Source organism: Puntigrus tetrazona, unplaced genomic scaffold (genome assembly GCF_018831695.1).
Source record: "Puntigrus tetrazona isolate hp1 unplaced genomic scaffold, ASM1883169v1 S000001111, whole genome shotgun sequence".
NCBI classification, from domain to species: domain Eukaryota; kingdom Metazoa; phylum Chordata; class Actinopteri; order Cypriniformes; family Cyprinidae; genus Puntigrus; species Puntigrus tetrazona.
The window spans coordinates 776,600-786,963 of NW_025048699.1; the positions used below are offsets into that span (position 1 = coordinate 776,600).

Here is a 10,364-nt window from a genome sequence, read left to right on the forward strand (position 1 = left end):
CAGTTTGAGACTCTGCTGACCTCTGCTGGAGATTTCAGTCAGAGGATAAAGTACTAGTTAGTACACCTAGATTAGTGCAACATTAAAAATCTCCCTGAACGCCTGAATATCAATCTACTTTCATTAAAAAAAAAATATTCCCTTATGCATTTGACTAAATGTTTGTTAAAATTATGAATTTTATAAAAAAAATTGTTACATACGTTTGAACTAATCAGAAATCGAGTTTTCATAAAAGCAATAATATATGAATATATATATATATATAACGAATAATATTATATATTGAAGTGAAATGTTAAAAGGGGTCATGACATGGATCTTTTATTTATTCATTTAAATATGATCCTTGAAGATTAACTTTTTTTTCATTGCAGAAAGGGCAAATAAAAGTGGGCGTGGCTTCGCCAACGTCTCGCTCTGTGGGCGTGTTTATGCAAATGTCTGTCCGGGTGACGTCACTTCGCCCCTCAGATCTAAACAAGCCATCTTTCGGAGCTTGATTAAATAAATGCTTCGTTTATAATCAGGACTTTAAGCTGTGAAACTTTAATGCCACGAAGACTGTCGAAAGCTGAAGACAAAACTTGATTTCTCATGTTATGAGCCCTTTAATAATTAATAAACCTTGGCATCCGTAACCACAAACGAATAAACACATTAGGTATATAAATTTGATTTCATGTAATCCTATCGGTTTCAAACTAAATAGACACACAGTTAGGATAACGATTAAATGAAATGAAAGTTAATAAATACCTTGTAGCACTGTAAAGATGCCTTGACAAACAGCATAGCATAAAGAGAATGAATCAAAATCAAGTGTCACGCGGATGATAAATAGGACACAACCCACGTCTGTCTTTAAATAATATTTTTATTATCACAGAAGCTGTTATGTACCACTACAGAGGAGAAACGGGCTCCAAACCATGTGAAAAATAAACTATGAGGGAGGAAGGCGAGTAACAGCACGGCGAGACACGCAACGAAAGCTTCCGATATACAAAAATCAAGACATGACAGCCGGAGGTAAAAGAGCTTTGGATGCGTCGATTTCGTTTCCCGTCAAGGTCTGTACCAGTCGAGTCGCATTCAGAGAGAAATCAAACAATCAATCAAATACATGTTACCGATTCATCCCAAAAAAAAATAAAAAATACAGGGAAACCAACAAAAAGCACGCTCCGAGGTAAAAACTGACCTTAAATGTTGAACAGAAGAGCAAAGCCTCAGAAACCTATAAATCACAGCCAGGTTAAAAATTCAAGCGCACTTCGTCTGGCGTACTAATATACTAAAAATGATTCTTTAAATCACTGCTAACGTACTCGACTGCGGTATTCTGGGAGGCCCTGAATACGTACACCGTCTCTGTATTTAAAAAAAAAAAAAAAAAAAAAAAAAAAAAAGTATTTAGTCAGCCTCTTACTAGTTCATATATTCACAATCGCCCTAAATAGCGCACTTGAGTTCAGCGCTGTAGTCATTTTTAGCATATTAGGTCCAAAACGGAGCACTTCCAAGTACGCTTGTCGTTTTTAACCTGGGTTTGAAACATCCGATCGAACGCGGAAGTGACCTTTTGTACATTTCAGAAAAATCAAACGCGGTGTAAAGAAAAGAAGAAGGGCATTAAAAGCAAACAGATTCACTTGAACAGCACGTTGAGGACGGCTCCGTCTGAAGCCTGCGGACCGATCCGCCCGCTGCAGACGGAGCGTTCCCGTGAAGGAATGAGAGGAGGCTAATCTTCGTCCGAGGAATCCCTGTCAAAGTTGTAGGCCATGAAGAGAACGTCAGGTCGAGCGGGGACCAGAGCGTGGCCCGGTTTCACCATCTCAAAGCCCAGAAAGCTGAACGTACGCACCAGTTTAACTAGAAGAGGAACACACACACACGTCAGTACAGCGCACACACACACACACACACACACACACACAGAAGAGTCTGACGTACCACGATCATCCCTGTTCTTATAGAAGCAGACGAACACGCTGACCACTTTCAGATGTTCTTCAGCAAACTCCAGCAGAGAAATGAAGCTGGAACACAAACACGTTCAGATTAATAATCAATCATGAGCATTAGACCCCAGGCTTTTAGGTCTTTTACATCACAAGGGATCATAAAGAATAAATCACAAGACTACAACAAAAATGTATACTGTGAAATAAATATTTTAAAAACACGTACACCTTTATTAAAGCACATTCTTTCTAGTTATCATTTTACTGTTTATGTACGTGTATACTTTAATATGATTTGTATCATTTTGGAAATGACTTAAATCCGATTTTGTAAATGTATTTTATTTATATCATAATTATCTTTTAATGTTTTATTTCAGTATCGTTATTTTAAATATTTTCCTTTTTTTAATTGCATTTTGTCTATTTAACAAGTTTAACTGTTTTAGGCGGTCGCCAGGGTGTTTCGGTGGTTGTTAGGGTGTTGCTGTGGTGTCACGGGTTGATGCTAGGGAGTTGCTATGGTTTCATGGGTGTTGCTATGATGTCATGGGTTGTTGCCAGGGTGTCGCTATGATGTCGTGGGTTGTTGCCAGGGTGTCGCTATGATGTCGTGGGTTGTTGCCAGAGTGTTGCTATGGTGTCATGAGTGGTTGCCAGGGTATTACGGGTTGTTGCCAGGGTCTCATGGGTGGTTGCCAGGATATTGCTACTGTGTCGCGTGGCTGGCTGCTAGGGTGCTGCTATGATGTCATGGGTGGTTGCCAGGATGTTGCGTGCGATTGCTAGGTGCTCACCTCTCTTTGCTGCCCTCTGGAAATGGTTCGCAGGGAATCTCCACGAACAGGCCGGGGCCCCGAAGCACGGCCTCCCATTTGATCGCCCGGGAAACGGTGGGCCGACTCTGGAAGTGCAGTATCCGGGGGTGACCGGCCCCAGCGGGCTCTTCAGTCACAGTCAACTTCCTGTCCTGTGGAGCCAATCAGAAGACAAGTTGATTAGAGAGTCTGTCCTGATCATCACTTCTTATCTGAATGATGCATTTCATTTCTGCCGTTCTCCGATTAGAGTAATCATTTAGTCCTATTGATTAATTCATTAATGGCTCTTTTTCCCTTTTGTAAAGTGCACCTTGAGTTACTAAAAGGTGCTTTATTAAAACAAAAAAAATTACTAATAAATTACAACGATTGTTAATGATAAATCCAAATAAAACAATACAAATTATCAAAATAAAAAAGTAAAAAAACTTTACATTCAAAATTATAATATAAATAATGCTATTAGATGAGTAATACAACTTTCATTTTTTGTAGTAATACAAATGACTGTCTTTTCTTTTTTTAAAGATTTCTTAGTACATGAAGTTGAGAAATGTTTCCTTGAAAACTAGCCGAAACCCTTTATCAATCCATTTTCATTCCTGCAGAAACATTTTTGGTATTTTTTGGTTTTAGTTTCAGCTAATAAATCTAAATAAAACAATACAAATTATCAAAAGTAATAAAGTAAAAATATACATTTTATTTATATTATCATTTTTAATGTAATGCAACTAGATGAGTACAACTTAATATTTTTTCTTACTTTTATTTTTTCCTATTATGCCCATTTTCTGTTCAAACAGGTTTCTAAGTCCTACCAAAATAATGTATTTGACTTTACAAACATTAAATACAATAGAAACTGACATTTTAACTAAATCACTCCTGTCAGCTGAGGGGGTGTGTGTGTGTGTGTGTGTGTGTGTTCCTACAGGCCGTATCATATGACAGCACACAACACTTCTGACGCACATCAACACCCGTCCTGCTGACAGTGTGCTGAACGTTTCATTTTTAAAACGCAAAACACAGAGACGTTTACAGAGATGAGAAAGTTTCTGACGACATTTCCATTCTGAGAAGAGCATCTGACACCTGTGTTCTCACCCACTAGACCGTGAGGGTGAGGGGAGCGTGTAGTGTGTAGGGTGCAGTCACTCACGGAGTACAGCTGCTGTGGTGGTGCTGCTGTAGATGAGTGATCCCGTGCTCCGTTCCCTCGCCCACCTGGGATCTTCAGAGGTGGGTGAGGGGCATCAGGAGCACCACAGAGGCCCTGGACCAGTGGTACTACTACAGCACAGCGCCAGACTGAGGAGAGAACACAGACACGTTACACACACACACACTACAGCGCCAGACTGAGAAGATAACATGTTACACACACACACTCTCACACACACTACAGCGCCAGACTGAGACATTAATGTCATAAACACACACATCTGATCTAATCTAGAGGAAGTCAGTCATGACACTGCATGAGAGGAATTGATCAGAAAAAGTGTAGAAAAAGTGTACAACTTACTTTATTACATTACAATGAACAAAAATCAATAACTCAAAACTTATGTATCACTGATATAGGCCTATGGTTTATTAATAATTTACATTTTAATTTTAGTTAGTAATTTTCACATATACACATATATATATATATATATATATATATATACACATATATATATATATATATATATATATATATATATATATATATATATATATATATATATATATATATATATATATATATATATATATATATATTCACACACACAAGTCTATTGATTTTATTTCAGATTTCTTAGTACATGAAGTTGAGAAATGTTTCCTTGAAAACTAGCTGAAACACTTTATCAATCCATTTTTATTCATGCAGAAAGATTTTTGGTATTTTTTGGTTTTAGTTTCATTTACTGATAACTCTGGTAATAACTGGTAACCGAAACGAAACATCCTACAAATTGCAATTCACATGCGTTTATAAAATTAGAGATATATTTTTCTTTATTATTATTTATATCCCATTTTACACTTACACAAAAAGAGAAAGAACACTGCATTTCTTATCTTACTGCGACATCATCAATACAAATTCGTCAGCGCTGCTTTCACGCGCGTGATGACGTCACCGAGTGCTTTTCTTCAAGGTCGCGTGCGGCCAAACCCCAAAAACGAGTAATAAAGTCATAAAAGATCGATCGCTGCTAACAGACGTCACTGTTGCGTAATAAGACGAACTACTTCCGGTCAGTAGCGAACGGGTCCCCTCGCATTTCATTGAGACGCCGTAATCAGAAAAATGTTTTTTTGTACCATGAGCATTCAATGCACACTAAAACGAAATTAAGTGTTGTTTTACATTATATCCACCGCTGTCTAATTATAATACACAATACCATAAAACAAAACACCGTACAGAATAACCAACACACATTTAAGAGCTAAAACACGCGGCGCGATCAAAGGCCCGATGTGGGTGACGTCACGGCGGCTCTGTGACGTGCGTGTGAAAACGAGGCCTTCGACGTCAACGCGCACAACAACGCGACTTTATAACGAAATCAACCCAAATAAGAGCCTCAATCATTAGGTGAACAGCGAAATTATGGTCATCTATCACCGAGTGTGAAATTACAGATCGCTCAACTGTGCGCATGTGCATTTAAAGGGACAGGTCTGATTAGAGCGGATGCTAGCAGATGATTTCATTCAGATGGATGAAAGTGTAACATCTAAACATCACACAGATAACAAATCAGGAGTTCCCGACGCCTTTAAACCCCTAAAAATATTATGCGCTGCGTGTTAGCTGACAAAACCCGCTGTCACGAATGTCGTACGTGATGAAAAAACAGGTGCTAATATTAGCATTAGCCTCTCCCTCAGGCCCTGAGAGAAAACCACTCGCAGTTAAAACTCCCCGCGCGTCAATTAAAGCCAGCAGGCCACATCATTATGACTTTATACAGTCACACGGAAACCGCTACGTTAATTAACGTAAGCGGTTGAATGCGTTGAACGAGCTGCTAAAGGCCTCTCACCTTCCCATCATGTCGTTAATACTGTTGCTGAACGCCTCCATGATGCTGCTGGTTTCACACGGTTTATTTCCTTCTTTCTCGCGGGCAAAGCAATGACTGTTTAGGATCCGCTGGAGGTTGGATTTTACCATCCGGCCTCGGGACAGTTCAAGGCGGCCTGTGTTCGCTCGTCTACGGTCGGCAGAAAGTGAGGAGCGCGGAGGCGGAGACGCGACAAAAACACCATCCGAGCTACTACGGCGAAGGCGCGTCTCATGAATATTCATCGGAGCGTAATGGCGGCCGCCCGGTCACGTGGCTGATTAATATTCGAACGTATCGTTTTAGCGAATCGGCTGGGTCGAATGAGCGAAAGCGTGCCTGCGTCATTAATATTAATGAGCAGATCCTTCGCTATAGTACGCGGGGTCGTTCGCGTTTGTTCAGCGAGTGGAAAATTACTGAGAGGAAGCGACTGTAGTTTTGCTTTGAGTTTGAATGTGTTGTGATGTTTTGGTAACTTATTTACGTGCTTTTGAGACAGTGAAGGTCATGTTATCGAGTTTAGCAAGTTTATAGAAGATTCGTCTTTCAATACAAGTTAAAAATGCTATATATATATATATATATATATATATATATATATATATATATATATATACACACACAAATAAGACAAATAGATATAAGAAAATATAGTAAGTGACAGTAAGTAGTAAAGTAAGTAGTAAAATTAGATTTAAAATAGAGTTAGTGTGTCAAATAAAGTAAAAGATATGCATATTTAAGATGTTGTTATTACACATTACATGTGCTATTATAATAACAATAAATTATGCATAATTACATGCAAGTAACCCTAAAGCAAATCTTAACCAAACTGTAAGCACATGTATAATTCGCTGTAAGGACTCATTAAAATAAAGTGTGACCTTAATAATTATTAGATTTAATAATGTCAATGATTTTATGTGTAATTATATTTTGTAAGAAAACATCACTGTTTCATCATGATACCGTAGCGGTTCATTCAGTTATAAACATTGCTCTTCTTTTATAGCTTTTACTTGGTTTACTTTAAAGCTGTTTCCCTACTTGTTGTATTCTTGATTTTCTGTTGTCTAACCCGAATTCCTCGTGGGAATAAATGTGATTCTGAGTAAGGCTGGTATCCAGTGTCGTGTAAATCATGTGTTACTGGCGTTCACTGCAGAAGCGGTTGGACTGGACTCAGATCTGCTGATTAGGGTTTTAAAGGTCAAGGTGTAATTGGCCTTTATGTATTTTCTGCTTACAGTCACGTAGCACACAATCCTCACATACGGCACATCATCATTATCATTATCATCATCATCATCATCATCATCATCATGCTCTGCAGACAGTAGAAGCGTGAGAATCAGATGAAGGTCTGGTGTCTAAATATTCTTATCTGTAAGAACTCTCCACATTACACAGAAATCACTGACTCTTTTCAGGAATCAGTCTCATGAATATTTATTCATTGATTTATTTTCAGTTTAAGACTAATATATATATATATATATATATATATATATATATATATATATATATATATATATATATATATATATATATATATATATATATATTGCATATATTTTTAATTAAATATTATTTTACACATTATTATGTTATTATTTTAATTTTATTTAAATTATATTTAATTATATTTTTATTTATTTATTTTAATTTATTTACATAATAATACAGAATATTGCAGACCACAATATTTTCTACTTTTTTTTTGTTTGGCTTATTAAATATTTATTTACAGGGCGTAGACAAAGTTAAAAAAAAATACATTTGTTTATTTATTTAGTTAGTTATCTTTTGGCGAGAAAATTCATTCGGGTTCATTTTAATGCCTCACATTTATGGGACATCATCATTTATTTATTAATTTTTTTTTTACCATTTTACCACCATTTACCATTTTCACCATTTTTTATTATGAACACATTTAAGACTCTATATAGCGTTATAAACGCGTTTCTCTCTTTGACCAGGCCGCGCATGCGCAGTCGTTCTGCTCTAGCGCCCCCCAGCGGCGGCGGCGGCGGCTCTCCGTCGGTCTGCAGCATCACACACCAGCAGCAGGTGTCAGTCAAACACAGACTCGTGAGAGAGGTGATGAGATGAGCTCCGAGCAGGGCATGTCGAAGCAGCATCAAACCCAAGAGCCCACATCACCGTTAAACCTCATTTAATGCCATAATAGTCTGATCGGCAGAGACACGTTACTGTAGTTCCAGTAAATCACAAACACCACGAGAAGCTCAGCAGATTCCCACCAGACCAGACATGCCAGGAGGTCAGGACACTCATGTGTGCCTTTAATAACAGAGTATCTTCATCTCTGACAGGTTAGATGGTGTTCATCACGAGGTTCAGTTCTATACTTCAACTCTCTTAGAAATAAAGGAGTCAAAGAAGGGTTAAACAAACTGGTTCAGCTTTCTTAAGAGCGATTTAAAAAACTCAAAAAAAGAGTTTGTACTGTCAAAGTCATGTATTTTGCATAAACTAGACATTTTTTATGGCGGTGATTGAATATACATATAAATATATATATACATATAAATATATATATATACATATATATATAAATATAAATATATATAAATATATATATAAATATATAAATATATATATAAATATATAAATATATATATATATATATATATATATATATATATATATATATATATATATATATATATATTTATATATTTAAGAAATATATATATATATATATATATATATATATATATATATATATATATGAAAAAATATACAAATGAAACAATGATTCAATAAAACACTGACAGTATTTTAAAGCTATAGATTATATAGTGTATTTAAATAAATACACAAGCATTTCGAAGTTTAATTTGTTAAATATCTTTTTAACTTCTTGGTAAATAAAATGAAATATTTAGGTAAGATTTACGTTTTTGAATGTGAGAAGCGTTTAAAATTTCCACGCAGTTGGACTAGAGTTTTAACAAACTAATAAACGCAATGCGATTCATTCTGGTCGGCTTTCTGTAACGATCTGAATCTTTTATTAAGTTCAGGTTAAAACTTGCAACTTAAATATATAAATCCTAAACTTAGTTTTGAATCACGAGACTCGAGAAACACCTTTTGTGTCTTGCAGTTTACCAAAAAAAACCTTAAGATCCGTTAGGAAGGATGAAGGCATCTTAGCAAGCGCGCGTTAAACCTGGTCTTGCTGAATGCAGACCGGGTTGATGTTTTTCGCTCAAGTCTCTGTTGTCTCTGGTTTTCCGGAAGCGTTGAGACTCAAAAGCAGCTGAAGACAAAACCAGCGATTGAAGGCTTTTGTCCAAAAGGCTCGTTCTGGACTCTCGGGAACCGCATTCCATTGGCCGGCATTCCATAGCAACACATTCCACCTATGACAAAAGAGCGTGTGTGTGTGTGTGTGTGTGTGTTTCTGGAATCACCGGGCAGATTTCCAGCCTGACGTTCCCAGAATCCAGAGTCAAAAAGCAGACGATCAGGAGCGAATCATAACCAGACTTTGAACATTATATTATCAGTCAGTCCTCAGGTGTTAGTGTGCTCTGACCTCTTCACCTGCCAACAAACCAGACCAATCACACGCCCCGATCCACTAAACACTGAACATCAACGCCACAAAACATTCACTTCAACTTAACACTTCGGTTTGTTTGCTGCCTTTGACTTAAAAACGAAGAGACGTTGGTGAGTTTCCTCATCAGGTTTGTAGAAATGAGTCTCAGCAATGGATGTGAATGGGTGCCGTGAGAACGAGAGTCTGATAAAAACATCAGAGTAATCCACAGCACTCCGGTCCATCACTTAACATCTGGAGAAGACGAAAGATCAAACTAATCCTGCATTAAGAATATATAATCCATAATAACTTGAAAAAGTGAAAAAGTATTCTGAATCAGGAGAGAAATCTGCAAAAGTTGTCCTTAAAAGGATAGTTTAGCCAAAAAATAAAACAGAAGTTGGAAATAAATTTCAAATTCAACAAAATATTAATTTAATATTTAAATTTTTATATTAAATATTTTTTGTATTTGTCATTTTTATTGTTTTAATTATTATTTATTTGGTCTTTTCCTTAAAAGGACAGTTTACCCAAAAATACAGAAGGGGAAAATACAAATCAAATGCAAGTAAACATATATAAATTTTATATTTCTTAACTTAATTTTTCATATTAAATATAATTTTTATTGTTTTAAATTTTTATTTTTTCCTTAAAAGGATAGTTTGCCCCATACTTAAAACTGACATCCACAAAATGTGGGACAATAAGTCAATAAATATGTGCTATGATATGTGCTATTTCTGATTTGAAAGACAACCGGAGATTAAAATCATCTTAATGCAGGAGTATTCTGATGCTTTTATCAGACTCTCATTCTGACGGCACCCATTCACATCCATTACTGAGTTTGGTGAACTGTTCCTTTAAGACGTCTCATTCACTCTGACTCAATCAAATGAGCGATATGTGA

The 10,364-nt window shown here is 36.4% G+C and overlaps 1 protein-coding gene across 1 annotated transcript; it reads right to left on the minus strand.

Moving 5' to 3' along the window:
* Positions 1–859: 859 nt before the first annotated feature.
* Positions 860–6,056, minus strand: oaz1b (ornithine decarboxylase antizyme 1b). The gene is given in 6 exon segments (XM_043234361.1): positions 860–1,878; positions 1,960–2,045; positions 2,768–2,940; positions 3,957–4,052; positions 4,054–4,105; positions 5,842–6,056. Coding segments are annotated over 6 exon segments (669 nt in total). The 5' UTR covers positions 5,973–6,056; the 3' UTR covers positions 860–1,747.
* Positions 6,057–10,364: the final 4,308 nt, after the last annotated feature.